The sequence below is a fragment of the Mercenaria mercenaria genome, unplaced genomic scaffold (assembly GCF_021730395.1).
Source record: "Mercenaria mercenaria strain notata unplaced genomic scaffold, MADL_Memer_1 contig_751, whole genome shotgun sequence".
NCBI classification, from domain to species: domain Eukaryota; kingdom Metazoa; phylum Mollusca; class Bivalvia; order Venerida; family Veneridae; genus Mercenaria; species Mercenaria mercenaria.
The window spans coordinates 52429-71036 of record NW_026463650.1 but is presented as its reverse complement, the minus strand read 5'-3'; the positions used below and the strand labels follow the sequence as shown (position 1 = coordinate 71036).

General features: G+C 33.2%; 1 protein-coding gene across 1 annotated transcript in view; it reads right to left on the bottom strand.

The window, feature by feature from the left end:
* Positions 1-113: 113 nt before the first annotated feature.
* Positions 114-18608, bottom strand: part of LOC123543771 (E-selectin-like) — a gene marked incomplete at its 3' end in the record, with an annotated part of 37093 nt that continues 18598 nt past the window's right edge. The window contains exons 3-10 of the mRNA XM_053536105.1: positions 14186-14251; positions 13742-13913; positions 12124-12260; positions 10982-11182; positions 9247-9417; positions 4002-4166; positions 984-1154; positions 114-314 (exon numbers count right to left, since the gene is read on the bottom strand). Of these exons, the coding sequence (XP_053392080.1) occupies positions 114-314; positions 984-1154; positions 4002-4166; positions 9247-9417; positions 10982-11182; positions 12124-12260; positions 13742-13913; positions 14186-14251 (1284 nt within the window). The remainder of the gene's footprint in view (positions 315-983; positions 1155-4001; positions 4167-9246; positions 9418-10981; positions 11183-12123; positions 12261-13741; positions 13914-14185; positions 14252-18608) is intronic.

Sequence of the window (18608 nt, the reverse complement as noted above, 5' to 3'; positions counted from 1 at the left end):
ATTCTGAACCTTGAATACTAGGCTATATACAATGTATAAGCAGTAGAGTATATTACAAAACAACTATTTATAGGAATTCATGTCATAAAGCTAAAATCAAACGCGATATTTACCAACGCATGGAACTTGCACATTTCCTGGCACCCAGTAATAATTTGTTTCCTGACCACACCTTGTCTGAAATCCTTCTAACCGTAGGACAGGTATTGTTCCATTTTTGCAAGTAATGTAACATGTTTTAAGCCCCGTGTCGGTGTCAGTCTTGCATTCATAAAACGATAATGATTCATTTGTCTGCTTGAGAGCGGGACACTCTATAAACAAGAAGATTTGCAGCAACTAGACTTTTGTTTTCAATAATTCCTATACAGAATTGACCAGGGAAAAAGGAATCCATTTCTCGGTAAATAGTGAAAATACATATTCTAGTACAAAATATCATAAAACTATACAAGTCATTTACAACACAGCTATAATATTATACGATAATACAAATAAAACAAAGTCTCTCGCGAACCGTACAAACCCTAATAGATGTAGTTTCATATTAACTGACTTTTGCTTAAACCGTTGAATAACCAAAGTCATATGTGATCTCTTTCATTTGTCTAAAAGATATATTATTATCTCTGTGCAGTTTTTATTTGCTGAAGTGGTATCAGAATATAATCATATCAATAATGAAACGAAGAGTTTTAAATAAGCAATAGGAATGATTCTATAAGCTCTGTTCTTAATACATGTAGCTAAGAAATGGCAATGTCAAATATTGATTTTACACTTACATGTTTAGTGATTTTGTAAATGTTGTAAAATTTCACTGCAAATGACCTAACAAGATTAAACAAGGATTAAATTTCTTGGAATTATGATATCAACTATACACTAATTTAAGATATATTCAACGGTTAAACAGCAAGGTACGTCATTTTGATTCGTTCTCTGGAAGGATATTTAAAACTGATCAGTTAAGGCGACGCTACCTTCGCATTTGTCGTTTTCGCAGTAAGAACTTTCATTATATGATCCTTGACAGACTTTGCCATGTATATCTGGCGGTGGATTGTCACATGATCTGTTTCGTAAACGTACACCAACACCGCATGTAACAGAGCATTTCGACCACCTTGACCAGTCTGACCAATTTCCATCAACTAAAAAAGATAATATGACACACTTTAAACATGTTTGTAAAAATGTCAGAATTCGAAATTATAACTGAATTTAGGGTAAGAATGTTGAACTGCCTTTGTATACTACTCAATACGAAATACGTACTAAGATCAGAGACAGAAAAGCATAACTTTATGAATACAAATAACTGCAAATGAAGCTAACAGCATGTCATTTCTTAACATTTTAAAACTTATATATGATATGATATATATGTTGGCTTTTTTTTTAATGAAAATTGAAATGTCTTGCTATAATAGCCGCTGTCAGGAAATATAGTTATAATGTCGTGAAAATAGTTGAAAAAGGATCTATCGAGAATATATCAACATGTAACACGACCATGCTATTATTGTGCTGAATTGAAAGTACCAATAAGACTAGTATATCTAAACCAAAATGTTGAATATTATAACTATACAAGTCCGCTCATTCAATAATGGCAACTCTAAATTTGCCAAACTAAATTATACCCTCTACATAATTCCTCTGGATCCCTCTAGATGAAACTAAATGTCTCCAATAACTTATGATAGTAACATTTATTCATTTAAATCCGCATTCTCATTTATTCCATATCTTACAGTTTGGTGAAGCTACTTTTTAGTAATGCTGAAATTCCATACTATTTCTTAATACGGTGTGCTGTGAATTGCTTTACGTGATATTTTTTTACAGTTAAAAGTACTTGTAACAAGCATTTCATGACGATGTATGTTTTTTTATTCCCGGTAGTTTTACTTTTAAGGACATCTTTAATAGAAAATACTGTGTAGTCCCTTTTTAAAAGTAGGTCTACGATATTTGTCTCTGTAGCCAACTTTTTCTTAACTTCATTACATGTTCTTGCTGAAATCTTATGAAAGGACATACACCATAACCTTTTGTGCTGATTTTACAATTGTAAGGATTGAAGAAATATCTTCATGCATTATATACGACCACGACATATCTGATTTTCAAGAAAATGTAAGTTACAAACATTGACAGAGGTTCTTGATGTGCGATGCAGCCAATAGATGTTTCTCAGTTTTAGTTAGAATAAAGCTAAGCAGCTATTTACTGTTTTATGCATATAAAGGAACATTTGCACATTCAAATCGGGCCATGTTACGTAGAAAAGAGGCTTTTTAATTTTGATTTTTAAATGATAGAAAAAAAGACAAAAATATTGCTGTTTTCTGTATTTACTGCCTAAATATTGTTCATTTCTAGCAGTCACTTGTTGAGCTGTCTAGGTGTGTTAATATTGAAAATGATACTTGAACATTATGTCGCAGCAGCTATTTGTGAGAAAAAATGTTACCAGGTGTTACTGAAAATACGATGAAATCTTTAAAAGAAAATAAACAAGGTATTTATGTCGCTGGTACATTTCATACGAAGTTTGCAATATCGTAGAAAAACAGTTTTTGTTTTCGGTTTACAATCACTAAACAGGTAAATGGCGCGAATAATTCTTAGAGGTTAGTTTGCTATGTAGAGCTTTATTCCCCTTCATTGCATGTCTTTTTTAAATCGCAAGACAGGTCTATGCTTGATAATTTACGTAGCATTTTCATCATGAATAAAATTGATTGACAGAATTAATCATGAATGTTTAGGTCACGCGCCACCACTACAATTTTAGGGTCTCAATCTTTAAATGATTTTACAATTTAATTGTTAGGCATGACTCTTTTTTTCCTTTTGTTTCGTTTTTAGCATCGAAACATTTCTAGAAGAAAATGTAAGTTTCAGCTATTTGAATCAGCGACCTTCAGTGTGCGGACGCGATTTTCTCATAAATAGGAAGGCTAGCTACTTAGTGTTTTGATGTCATAGCCCGATCCATACATTAATTTTTGACATTTCACCATTTTACTAAGAAACAATGTTCCTCAAGTGTAACATAATTCCAATAGGGTAACAGTAGCTTTCTTTAGGATAAGGCTCACAAGCCAAATGGGGGAAATAACCACGACAACTATTCATTAATTTCATTTGTAATGCATAGTTACACTTCTGTATTATTAAAGCCTGAATAAACTTCAGTTTTACTATCGACAGAAACTTTGTAACGGTATCCTAATAAGAAATGTAAGATTGGTCTTCTTAACTTTTTCATCTCTAGGTAATGTTTATCAATTAAATGATGGCGTAATTAAGGTGTTGAAATTTATTTAAGAAGGGTGTCGTCGACTCATAATGCAATCATTATAAATCATGTTTTATTTAAAATACCACTTACGACTGTATTTGACTGTTATTTATAACGTTTGATAAAGGCTAGTAATATTATTTTTGGACTACCATTCGTATAGAACATTTGCAAATAACACTTTGATTTCCCTGATTATTCTTTATCTGTATAATTTCAAGACCTATGTTTAATATACATGACAATTTACGACTTTGCTTAGAAGTAAACGAACGTATCACATAACACATTTAAATGATAACTTTATAGTATGCATTTGTTTTAATAACAGTTGTTGTTGTATTGATTTACATATCCGTTTTCAAACGTTTATCATAAACTACGCGTTCCATTTTCGAGTTTATTCCATAATAGTGCTTGCGTTTGATTTGATTACTAATGGAATATAAATGTGCAAAATGACTCGTACCTTCAAATAAACATATTGAATGCCGCGACACTCTTGTTTCAAAAGACTTGTTCGAATAAATGTTTACAATGCACGTTGTTTTAATCGAGAAATTACTCAATCAACCGAATATTCTATTTTACAAAAACAAATGTACACATGGGGACACTTGGCACAGAGATCCAGAATATCCTAACTGACAGCTGCATGTGTAACTTATATTAAGGTTTTTGCACACACCGCCATTCATACAAATATCTCCTGTACAGTTATCTGGAGGATTCTCGCATAAGGGCCCGGACCATCCGAGAGAACAGTTGCAGAAAAAGGTGCCGTTGTCGTTAAGTAAACACATGTGACCATTACACGAAGAAGGCGAACATTCTGTTACATTGGGTGCATGACCTGAAAAATAAACCCATTTAAATTTGACAAAAAAACTTCGATTACAAATTTATTTTATTTATTTATTAGGATTTACGGCGTACCGGCACAAAATAACATGAAAAGTGTTTGGTTCTAGAAAGTGTAGCTTATACAAGGGTTGTCCCATAGATTTTGTGAAAAAGTGAATGTAAGCAAATATTAGCTTAAGATTGCATGGAATGATATGCTCTTTAAGCTGCGTAATATTTCTATTGCATTTGCATTGCGTGAATATTTCCCGGATCAAAACTACTTAGAATACCCAATCTTTTGGCATCAAAACTCAACTTGTACACGAAACGATAATAGATTTTTCTTTTCGGCTTTCTCCTTCGGTGACTGCGTCTCGGTATACGTCAGTAGTTTTCTTGTAACATTTCTCATCTTCGTTATTAATTTCGTCGGCATTATTCTTCATTCGCCTTTTTGCCTCATCGGCATTCTTCGTCTTTGCATTCTTTGCAGACTGGTTTCCATCCTTATGTTTGAGCTTTTTGTACACATATATATGTTTTATTTATTAAGGAAAGTAACTCAAGCAGGTTGTTTCTACATTGACTATTTACCTGCCCCTAGCTCCGAACATAAGATCTGGTAAAAGTTGGATTAAAGTGTCTCACAAATTTGTGAGACAAATTCCCATTAATTTCTTTTAGTGATAATCAGCTGCCATTTTTGATGTGTTATCTAGGGGTTTCATGTGCTAACCGTCGTTTAATGAGCCGCAGCTAATTTACCGATGTATGGCCCGCCTCAGCTTGTACTGGCTTATCAGACCACAGTAATGTGCTTTCATATAAAAAGGGATATATATATATATATATATATATATATATATATATATATATATATATATATATATATATATATATATATATATATATATATATGAAAATCAAATACATAAAATGACTTCACATGCCTTTCCAACAGTATTTAATTATAAAAATACAAACTAGTTTCGCCTATCGGCTCATCAGTGTACATACAATAGAATATATATACACATAATTAAATACTGTTGGAAAGGCTCGGCACAAGATGGAAGTATATAAATCAAATAAATAAAATGACTTCACATGCCTTTCCAACAGTATTTAATTATAAAAATATAAACTAGTTTCGCCTATCGGCTCATCAGTGTACATAACAATGTAACGTGACGTTACTATGGTGTATATATATACATTCCTGAGCTGGATGCCTGTCGACAGTGGTACCTGTATAATGAAATAGCGCCCCTTGGCAGCAACAGCAGTGTACGCTCGAATCCAGAAGTGCCAAAGCCATTAAAATTGAAAACTCAGTCATTCCAACGAAGAATGAAGGAAAAACGTGTTTAACATTTAAAGTAATACAGAGAAGAACTCAGCTCATTTGGTATTTTCTGAAATTTTAATTAATTTGAAAGCGTTTTTGATTTTTTAAAGATGTACTAGACCCAAATTCCATACATTTGAATATGTAACAAGTTTATGGTGTCAACAGTACAATGTATTGATTAAATATAGACACACTATATGCTGAACACAGTATAAATGTGAAAATCCTTTAAAACACTGGAAGTTTTTTTAACAATCTACTGTTTAGTACTGCATGGCATAAAATCATGTAATACTATGTAGCTCTACATACACAGTTGATTTATATATTAAGCAAAGTTAAATATATTAATTGATGATTTTCTACATTTGAAGTGATTACCTAAATATTAAATATTTTAGTGAAGACATATTTTATGCAACTATATAAGTTAAAAAAGCTACCCTCCAGGAAGAATATTTTGAAATGATACTTTTACTTGAAAATTTATGTAAAATTGAAAGAAATAAAATTAATTCTTTATTTTATAAAAAATGTTGTTGCCATAGAAACAGAACTTGAGTATTAAGTATATCTGCTTTCGTTGCATAGTAATATGACTTTTGAATATAATTATGTAAACAATTAATGTTATATAATCACCACTGATACTTAATATTCAATTGACACCGTCATTGGGCAATGCATCGTATATTTGACGTTGAATGACACATTACAAATATTTGATATTTATGGAAATATTTTTAGATGTTTTTGAGATGAATATCAATCAGAAAAAAACCCACAAATTCTTGTTCTTCGAGAGAACTAATATATATTTTATAAATTTACATTATTTTGCATAAAATGTAGGCTAAAATGTTTACTGAATTGTCATTTAAATCAATTGTTGTATTTTGTTGCTACAAAAACTTTTGACATTTTTTTAATAAGAAATAGCATATTTATAGCAAGTAGGCAACATCAACTTTGCTAATCCTGTTAAACGCTTCTGATATTGATGGCAAAATATGAAATTAAAATATATGATAAAAGTACATGATTTTAATATTTGTCATTATCATTAAACAAAAAATGCAAGTTTGCGATGGGGAGTTATTGTACAAAAAATGCTGTAATTTTGTTATTTTAAAACATGCAGGTCTAAAATTTTGAATTTATGTTAAGGATACAACTACAGTTCAGAATATGTGAAAAACTCAGTTTCCATAAAAATGTCATTTGGGAACATTTTGCCATGGCTTGTCATAATTATGTGTAGTCAATTGCATGAAAGCATACAGTTCGTAAAAATAGTGAAAGCAACATTTTTGAAAAAGAATTATTTAATTTCAAAGCTTCCGGAACAGAAAACGCACCTTCCCAATCGGGAAAGACAAATATGTACGTTTACATTGAATTTCTTTATGTTAGAATTATGACCCCTTTCCTACTCAGATTTTCTTCAGGATTTTGTTCAGATCTTTAAGAAAGTTTTTATGATGCATACCATTGCATACAATCATTTCGGGTCAGTATAATTTTAGATAGCATAACATTTAAAATAAATTGCATCCTTATGTTCATAAACTGTGTGTCTGTCAGAAATAAATTTTAGAAAGGATATAGATGGAAACAAACTCAACATTTATATCATGATTTGCGACCTGGTTGTTTCCTCTTTTTTCTATTCAATTATATGGATCTAACACTGTGAAAAGTATACCCGGTGTTCGGCAAAGGGATATGGTTTCACTAAAGTGTATTTCTATTAATATTTCGTTACCTCTTAAGACGAAGAAGGATTACTGACTGAAACATCAAGAAGTTTGAGGAGCATTTTTCAAAAATATGTGTATGAATTCACAGCTGGTGTTTCAGCATTAAATTTTATGAATGATATTTTTTGAGATACTAAATTGTCTCTACCTATATAAATAATAAAAGATAATTAAGAAGCATCTATAAACAAGTGCACAGAATTGATGACTTCGAATCATTCGCCCTTCACTGTTGTTGATTCAAAATCTCGCTAAGGGAAAACAGTTCTTTGACGTAAGGAAATTATGGCTCGTGCAAGGTCGGTGTTCTTCTAAGGTACCTGTGCGTTATAATATAATGCTGTCAGATTCACTTTTGGGTCTTCTTCCACCATCATATGACCTTTAATTCTGACGTTATAACCCAGGATATACAAAAAAGAGATAATCTATACGAACAAATTACTACCACAACACATCAGAAAATTACGGCAAAGCAGTACAGAGGAGCAGATAAACTATATATTCTCTCTCTGGATCAGAAAGATCAATGAATTTATAGAGATAGTGTGCAAAAAGGAAGTGATGAAATTCAGAAATGAATAAATTCAAAACAATTGGTGTCCGAAACGTGATGATACAAAAATAGAGAAAAGTGAAAACTTCACAGGCCACTCACAACACGACAAAAATGAAAATGTTGCTGGCTCAGTTTGATTCAGCCTGTTCATGGACGGTAGTGGATATGCATGCTACCGTCCGCGCCCTCTAGCCCCGGGTTGAGTAGAACTCAACATTTACACATGCTAAAAGAACAAAAAACAAAACAAATTAGAGACATCCGCAGATGTATTCAAACGGCGGTGAACATGGAACCTTCTATGATACACATGCTGAGGCGTGTAATTCCATAAAGAGCGGCGTTTGGTCCCCAGATAAATAAAGGGTTTGCCCCAAACGAGAAAACAATGGGCAGAAAGAAACAAACTGGAATTTAGGAAGGGGATCTGAGGTTATGGAACCTGCGTATCACAGGAACTGTCAAAAGACAAAATTAAAAAGCAGGCACCATATCTAATGGGTGATTAAACAATACACGAGGCCATGAAAGCGGGAGTATTGGAACAACCCTGGCCGAAATGGTCATGTTGAGAAACCAATATCACGACATGAAAGTCGTGCTGAACGATCTGAGAAGATCGAAATATAACAGCCCTGATTGAATGTATGGGGAGACTTTTTACTGCCGTCACACGGCACAAACAACGCTGCTGTGATAATAAAATAGAGAAAAGTGAAAACTTCACAGGTCGCTCAACACGACAAAAATGAAAATGTTGCAGGCTCGGTTTGTTTAAGACTTTTCATGGACGGTAGTGGAAATGTATGCTACCGTCCACGCCCTCTAGCCCCGACAAAGTTCGCATATACATTGCAAGAGGCAGAGACGACGTATTTAACAACTCCTCGTCACTATATGTCAGACACTTTATGCAAATAAATATACGTTTATGTAAGTGGCATGTAAGTCATGAAGTTATTCCCAAGTCAGTCCTTTCGCGGCTATTGTAGTATTGTAACGTCATTTACACACTGCTGAATCAATAATTAGAAAGATAGATGAATTATTATACTTTCTTCTTGCGTTGTAAAAACAATAACATAACTTTCGTTCAAAAGTTTGATTATAGAAATATTGTTTTGATGAATGGAATCATGTATCTTCACAATTTGGTTTGACTAAATAAAATGGACGGTCTTCTTCCATCCTGTCTGGAATGAATTAATTAGACCTGCCTTTAGAGTTAATATGAAAACAACACTGACTTTCCTTTAAATTGTAATAATAACGATTTTGAATTTATAACAAAATAAATATGAGGCAAATTCGTGTGTTGATCAAGATGGTACTTACTGCCTAACTTCAGCTCAAAGAAAATGATTTTCTTTCGTAAACATGCTTACTATTTAATCAAATCACTAAATAAAATACATACTGATACAAACTGTCGCCTTTGACCAGTTTCCATTTGCCTGACAAATGATGTTCTTTGGTCCAAATGCTGTATATCCATGATTACAATTAACAGTACAGACTGTTTGGTATGTAGTATTTGTACAAGTCAGGTTTCCGTTTTCAGGGTCAGCCGGAATACCACATTTGATCCCTGGATGCAAATAATTGATTGGACATAAAATAATATCTTTAATGGCAGTGTTAATTTCATTTTTATCATTTTAAGTACCTGTGCATGCAATTTTTATAATAAGACTTTTTAGAAAAAGTAATACCTCGTTGTTTGATAGAAACAGGTAAAAGTGTGAGATTTTCGATGAAAGGAATAAAACATAAGTGTTTCATAGTGTTCACTGTTAAGGTTGTTCTGCACGTTTGATAAACCGGAAGTGATGGCGTAACGTCATTTATCCGCAAAACGTATAATAAAGCCTGGATTCGGCATACGGATATGAATATCATTTTATGAATAAATGTCAACCCGTGAGTAAATTTATAACAGTGGCACTGTTACTATCTTTCGAAAGTTAAAATATGGTATCAAAACATGTGACACGTTAAATAATCCAAAATAATGTCTTAAAATGAGCGTGAAATGTGCGAGTCACTTTAATCATGGTCAAATATCTCAAAAATAAACACACGGACCTATACATTTTATTTCAACACATTACAGGCCATATTTACAACTGTGAGAAGTTCATTAAAATCTACATTTCAGAAAAAATTTTATTCGCGAAAATATTATGAAAGTTATGATTTTTCCCTAGACTCCCATTATGAAAAATTGCTCGAGGTCCAAATTTTTCAAATCAGTCTAGCAGAAAATCAAGCACAGAACCCTAACTTTTTTATTTGCTGAATTTTCTAAGTAAATTCTGAAGATTTGAAACATCAGAGTTTAATCAAATTCTACATTGTAGAAAAAAATCCAATTCAAACGTGCAGAACTACCTTAAAGCTGCTTTCCATGAAATCGCAAGCACTTTTATCATTTGTCTATATTTTATTTATGGTTTCAGACTATGCTAATAGCAATTATTTTGTTTTTAAATTCCATTTCGTTACTTTGTTATCGCTTATTTTCCTTGGAGTACCGAAACTGTTTTTTAGAACGTGAAATAGAAAGTAGACTATTTTTTTCTGGAATTTTCAGTGCGTCACAATTGTAAACAATCATAAATGGTTACTTCGAGCAGTAGTTCGGAGATTTGGGTAAGATAAATTGGCCGTAACATGTATGTTTTGGTTTACGTATCATAAATTGCTTTTCCATATTGTGCGGAAAAGTATGTAGTATGATACTGACATTGCTGAATGATGACTTTTGTAAGCGCATGCGCCGAGATTAACGGTGCTATTACTGCTTTTCTATTAATAATTGCTAAGTGCCGTCGACGACAGATAGTAGTTTACCATTTAAATCTTTGAAAGTACGCCAATTTTAACAACTATCAATGTTTTACTATTGAAACCACAATTATTTTACAACGTACAAGTAGAATTTATTTTTCTATAACTTAATTTAATTAGACTGTGGAAAGCAGCTTTAAAATAAATAGAACGTTTCAATATATAGTAGTTTTGCTGTAACATTTAATAACATATATTTTACAAATGTTTTATTTAATAGATTGGGTGTATATTTTATCATACTTGATAATATTCTTCACTATTTATTTGCTACAAGCAAAAATGGAAATACAGTTTCTTACGCTTGCATTGTTGAACGTTTTTCCAAACAAGAGACTGCCGAGACTGCCTTGGTTCAGAAAAATATCCACAAGTTGCATTCCCAGTTCCAGTAGTCTTGAATCCGTCATGGCATTCAAACATGCAAGAACTGCCAGGAGCAGTACCATTCGTGCATGTGTAGCGTCCGTTCTGAACATTACCTAACTTCGAACACGAAGGGACTATAAAATACACAAATGCACCAATGAAATAAATTTAGAGCAAATTTGAACGATTATCATTAGACTATTACTTGAATATTCAACAGAACAATTAATTGTTAATAGAATGTCAAAATTGTATCTGCATATTTGGGATTTTACATGTGCAGTGTTTGTTAAGGTATTAGATCACTAATAGAGAACCTCCTGTTTGAAGAGTATTCAATTCCTACCATAAACCTACTTTTACTGCAATTTTTTCTCTCCATATTTTCCTTTTTTACTAGTAAGTTTTTACTTCTTTCAAGACTTATTATTGATGTTTGTACAAGAATGGAAAAAGATGAATCTTATAAGCGATTACTTGGTGTTCAAAGTGAATTTACTACTTAAACAGAAGGGGTATAGTTACACATCTTTAAAAATATTGAGTTACACGCGGTGAAAGTTCTCTATTTTGCTTTCACTGTTAGATTATATATTATGGAAGAAATTTAGATAGGTTTTACATCTTCCCTAAGGTTATTTTTAAATGGAGTAAGTGAAATCCAAAACAGAAACACATCATTCGACCTTAATTTTTCAATGTTGAAGTATGAATTCTGTCTCATTAAATCCGTTTGCTTGAGGCACCATAGAAAGAATGATATTGACATTTTTATTTTGTGTTTTATAATTGTTTACCAATGGTTTGATGTTTCTTCTATTGCAATTAATGGTAAAATGAGTTCTCTGCAAACGTTTTGGATAGTGGCTATCACTTTGAAATTTGTCTCTACTTGAGCTTGAGGAGATACCATAAGTTATTCAAAATTTATAAAAAAATGGCACGGTAAAAGTTGTTAAAATTTGCAAAATAGTGCAAAACACGCTTACCTTTCAGAATATACCAAGCAAAGGCCATTGTGTAAACATTACTATTAGTGACCTAATCCCTTAAGTTATAACTGCAACGATTTTACCTATGACTGTGAAGTTAAAGAAGCAAGTGTCTGTCAGTCCATCTGTATCAGTTGCAATGTACACTATCGTATGTGTTTTACCCAAAAGTGCGCCGGTGAAATTACCACCATTCTTGATCCCCTTGACTTGTATCACACTGGTCGAGTTGCATGAAATAACGCATTATGATTTAGTAATGTCTGAGGTACAATCTTAATGGGAAAATGTAATATCGTTAAAACTGATCAGTACACGCATCTTTAATTCTGATTATTTTCTTATATCTAATTTAAAACAAACATCATTGTTAAACATAAGCGAAAATATTAGCTATGTGTTGCTTCAAGAAACATACAGAATACACACGTATGGGTTTAAATAAGAAGTTAGTGACAATCATTTTAAAATCGACTTTTTCAATTTCTATATACCACTGATAAACGCAATACTCTTCGTGAAATAAAAAGGAGTTGGGAACAGTTAAGGTTTAGGCTATATAAAAAATAGGGGACCCTAAAGCCATATAGCGCTAAACTGCGTTGAAATAGATTAAATTAAATAAGGATTTGATGTAACATATTTTATATTCAGAGTGGATAATTTGCAACGTTTAAGTCAATTACATTTTTATAAACACATATTTGTGAAGCTATCTTGTCTTATTGGATCAACCTATCAGAGAGACTGTTGGTGTTTTAATTTGAGATAACTGTTTAAAAAAACATATCTTATCGACGAGAAATATTGCAATTTTGCCCAAAATGAAGGGTCATATTGCTCGCGTTGTTTGAGCAATCTTGCCCATTAATTAAAGTATATATTGTATCTTGGCCATATGCATCATCAAATATTTATAGGTTATTAGCTTTGAATCGGGAAATATACACGAGTTCTTTAGCGGAAATATTGTGCGACTTTAGTAGCGCAATATTATTCCGCTGAAGAACGAGTGCATATTTCCCGATGCAAAGATAATAACTGTTTTATTACATACGTACACGTACAAATGTAATATAAATATCATAAATATGTTTAATAACCTGAATAGGATTGACAATACTGAACGAAATAGAAATTATATAGTGCAACAACACACACTGAATTAGGTCACGCCTATGATATGAACTTCAGGCGTCAGTGTACGGAAACATATTGACGTTTCCGGTATCAGTATAACTTAACGGGGAATACAAACGAGTATGTAATAATCTGGACTGATCATTCAGTCACACATGATAAGGAAATCGTTGCAAAAATGCATGTCAATCTATATACAAAGCTGAATGAAATGATACATGCAGTGTCGAGCATTCCATCATTTCCATTCACCGACTTCAATAGATTAAACAGGGAATAACACAAATGTAAGAATTTTTAATCCCACATGTTATATCTGTTAAAACATCGAAATGTCTTCCTTCTTCACAAATAATAGAAATGGTCGATTCGACCAACCTCTTATATACTTTCGACTACGATAACGTTAACATGTTATTACACTAGTTATATTTAAATATTTTAACCATGACGTTCCGTTATTTCACTTCTACGACTCAGAAAATACTGATAAAAAACTTTCTTAAACTGATTAAGATTTGTTAGCAGTAATAACTCTGCGATGATCACATGAATTGATACCTTGGTGAATTATCATCTCCGTCCCTAGCTATTGGGTCTGTCCACTTGATAACTACATGATCACTGCCTTTCTCTGTATAATAAATACTAGTATTCCGGATCTCTTCTGGAATACAAGACTGATTAAAACGTGGCGGTGATATCAATTCCGTCTCGTTATCTTTTGCTCCGCCTATGACAAAAATACAACATGTCATATTGCTGATCAAATTATCATGTATAAAAAGTCATACATAAATTAAATTTGAAATAAAAGTGAAACATATGACACTTTTAATTATAGATTTTGAAACATTTTATTGTTAGATATTATTGATTTCGAAAATTAAAGACATTGAAAAATGGTCTAACTTTTATAAGTATATATTTATTATTTTGTTTGTGCAGAAAATTCGAATATATTATGTAACTACTGCTTAGAATTAACAAAAAATGCGGTCTTACAGAAGTGGTTGCAGATAAATGTGCCATCCTCCTCTCCATCGAACGACTGTGTTTTATTGACCATACCTTTTAAAAATTTAATAATCGAACTAGAAATTCAATGGTATTATCATGGTAAAATGGAACTGCAGAATCGAATGGAAACAAGAGCTCGTCGAACACGAAATGCCCCCCTTGATGCATTTAGTAATTGCAGAAGGAACAGAAATTATATGCTCACTGTAAATTAAAGTTCTACTATTCTGTTTTAATATGACTTTGACCTTTAACCTAACAAGATATTACAAAGTGATATTGGTGCCATCCACTGAGCCATTTTTGAATGTTCCAAATTTTAAGACTAGCTCAAGGTCAAAATCAAGGTCAAATTTCATTTCGGTACAATATAATGTGTATGTGGTCCAAATTTGAAAGCTGTGGCTTGAGAAATGTTAAAGTAGGTCTCTAGATCAATATCAAAGTCAAAGTTCATTTCGGTTGACAGAAATATGCAAGTGTTTCAAAATTTGGAGGCTGTAGCTTGAGAAATGTAAAAATAGGTAGTAGGTAAAAATCAATGTCAAATTTCAATTCAGAACACAAAAATATGCATGCAGTCCAAATCTGAAGTCTGTACAATCAGAAATGTGAATGTAGGTCACTTGGTCAATCTCAAGATCAAAGTTCATTTCAGTACACAAAACTAGGCATGTGGTCCAAATTTGAAGCCTGTACCTTCAAAAGTGTGAAAGTAGGTCACTAGGTCAATTTCAAGGTCAAACTTCTTTTCGGTACACAAATCTATGCATGTGGTCCAAATTTGAAGGCTGTAGCTTGAGAAATGTGAAAGTAGGTCACTAGGTCACTAGGTCAAAATCAAGGTCAAATTTCATTTTGGAACACAAAACTATGCATGTGGTCCAAATTTAAAGGCTGTAGCTACAGAAATGTGAAAGTAGGTCACTAGGTTAAGGTCAAGGTCAACTCATGTCAAGGTTCATCTTGCCACTCAAAACCATACATATGGTCAAAATTTAAATGTTGTAGGTTATTGACAAGAAGATTTTAAAAGCTTTTCCCGATATGTGACCCCCGGGGCGGGCCATATTAGATCCTAGGGCAATAATTTGAATCATCTTAGTAGAGGACCACTAGATGATAATTCATACTAAATTTCAAAGCCCTAGGCTCTGTGGTTTTAGACAAGAAGATCAGAAACTGCTTTAACTGTTCCTGGCCAATGTGTCCTTAACCTTTGAGCTAATGACTTCAAAATCAATAGGAGTCATCTGCTGATCATGACTAACCTATCAATTTTCCTGAAACTAGGCCCAAGTGTTCTTGAGTTACTACCCGGAAACCGTTTTACTGTTCCTGGTCACTGTGACCTTGACCTTTAACATACTGACCTCAAAATCAATAGGGGTCATCTGCTGGTCATGACCAACCTCCCTATCAACTTTTGTGACCCTAGGCCTATGCGTTCTTGAGTTATCATCCGGAAACTGTTTAACTGTTCAGGGTCACTGTGACCTTGACCTTTGACATACAGACCTCAAAATCTATAGAGGTCATTTGCTGACCAACCTTCCTATCAACTTTCATGATCTAAGGCCCAAGCGTTCTTGAGTTATCATCCGGAAACGGATAAGTCTACATTCAAATTGACCTCAAATTGACCTCAAAATCGATAGGGGTCATCTGCTGGTCATGACCAACCTCACTGTCAACTTTCATCATCTTAGGCCCAAGCGTTCTTGAGTTATCATCCGACCGACCGACCGACCTCTGCAAAACAATATACCCCACCTTCTTCGAAGGGGGCTTTAATAAAAAGTCCTTCGAAAAAAAAGGAACTTTTCTAGCTGAGGAAATAAAGTGTCCAGAGAAGGCAGCTCTTTCAAGCTAGTTATTGTACAGTGCTTGAAGACGTTTGTTTGTTTGTTTTGGGTTTAACGCCGTTTTTCAACAGTATTTCAGCCATGTTATGGCAGGCAGTCAACCTTACCAGCGTTCCTGGATTCTGTACCAGTACAAACCTGTTCCTTTAAGGACTTTAAGGGATCGGCCACAAGATAAGCACCACAATTCGCTGTAATATTATCTCCATTTGGTAGATCACATTACTTCATTGCTTCAGTCAATATCACATCATTTATATCAACATTCATTCAAGCCTTACCATTATTTGAAAACGAAAAAAAATCATTTTAGATAAATACAAAGTTTTTCCGCCGCCAGAAATGTATATTCAGATCAGTCATAAAGAATGTCTTTTTAAGGATCTCAAAATAATTGGGGTCATCTGCAGGTCATGGCTATCTAAATATACTAAATTATATCCTAAAAAATATCTAATACCTATAGTTTATGCAAACTAACCACACTTTCCTAACCAGAATCCTTATATAACCTCTGTGAACAAATAGAAGAATCTAATTCATTTAACTTTAATGGAAAAATAGTTTACGTGAATGAAAACATGTCCTGTGATGTGGAAAATGTTATTTATGTTATGACGTGTAATGACTGCCATGAATATTACGTAAGTCAAACCGGAGACAAATTAAGAACTAGAAGAACAGTTCATTATCAACAAATTAGGGACCCGTCGGTAAGACAATTACCCATCAGTAGCCATATAGACTTTTACTGTACAACAGAGCCATAATTTACTATGTTCCCATTTTATAAAATGAAAACTAACTGTTTATCAACTTGATTAACAAAAGAAAAATACTTTATTGACTGTTTTAAATCGAAATTAAACATGCGGAACATTTCACATGATACGGATTGATAAATAACATTGTAACGTCATTAACTCCACTGTTTGACGTCGAAATTACGTCCCTTGTTTCATTGGCGTTAACGTTAAATCTATTGAATTAATTACCTTTCTCTTATTGCTATATATTTAGACACGCTGATGAACTAGTTTGTGACTTTTATATTAAAATTTAAGAAAAACTAAGCGAGCGTGTGAAGTCATATATATATATATATATGTGTGTGTGTGTGTGTGTGCGTGTGCGTATGCGTATGCGTGGGGGTGTGCGTGTGCGTGTGTGTGTGTGTGTTTTATCAATAATTTGGTCGTAGCCTTAAAAATAATAATGCTATTACAATTCATTATCACTTGTTCAACTCTGGATTGCATAGTGTAAGAAACAACAGTAAATGGAAGCACACAAACAAATTATATTGGTCGTATGTTCAAGAAAAAAGTATTCATCACTTTTTAGTCCATAGAAAATTTGTATAAAACATTTTATTTCATATCGATTTATGCGTATAATTCTCCAGATATTTAATTGTAAAAATGTTATAATAATGCCAAATGAATTTACAACAGTTAAATGTTTTATTTGCAAGTCTATATGTTGGATATCATTTTCATGTATCAGCTGCCACCTTGTCGGCAATCTTGAGTTTGAGGACTTTGCCTAGTGACTGGAAACTGGCATCTGGCAATTCTGAAGAACATTTTGGTAAGCAGAAATTGATGTGCACATTCATAGACCACGTACTACCAGTTGTAAGCTACTTATCTGGCCATATATGCAGCATGAGATCCTTTTTGACGAATCATTTAGGCAAGATAGCACTAAGAAAAATTACATATATGTTAAGATATTCTGGTGCTTATTGCATATAGTATCCTTAGTGTCGTATAATCATATTATCAGTCCGCTTATGTTAAATGTTACAAATTTTGGTGACAGCAAATACAATGATAGGTCAGATTCTGTTGTGTAGATGTTATAGTAGTTGCTTCTATAAGATATAGTTTGATGACGAAATCAGATCTGACAGATTAGATATTCAATGCTATCACTTACCCACATTCAGTTTATAGGATAATATTTTTCAGTTTGTTATAAATTTTATGATATATCAGGCAGATATATCAGTCTAGCGTATAGGTTAGCTGATTTTATTATTTTGTTCCTGCTTTGTCATTTTTATACGCCCGTTTGAAAAACGGGATGTATTATGGGAACGACCCTGGCTGGCGGATGGGCGGGAGGGCGGCGTCCACAGACGTTGTCCGGAGCAAATCTTCTTCATGCATGGTGGGATTTTTATGAAACTTGGCACGATTGTTTATCATCATGAGACGGAGTGTCGTACGTAAGAACCAGGTCCATATGTCTAAGTTCAAGGTCACACTTAGAGGTCAAAGGTCAAATTCAAGAATGACTTTGTCCGGAGCATATCTTCCTCATGCATGGAGGGATTTTGGTGTAACTTTCACAATTGTTCACCGTCATGAGACGCAAGAACTAGGTCCCTAGGTCTAAGGTCAAGTTCACACTTAGAGGTCAAAGGATACAAGAATGAAAACATTGTCCGGAGCCTTTCTTCAACATTTTAATATTACTTGGCAAACATGTTCACCATCAGGAAACGTAGTGTCATGCACAAGAACTAGGCCCCTATG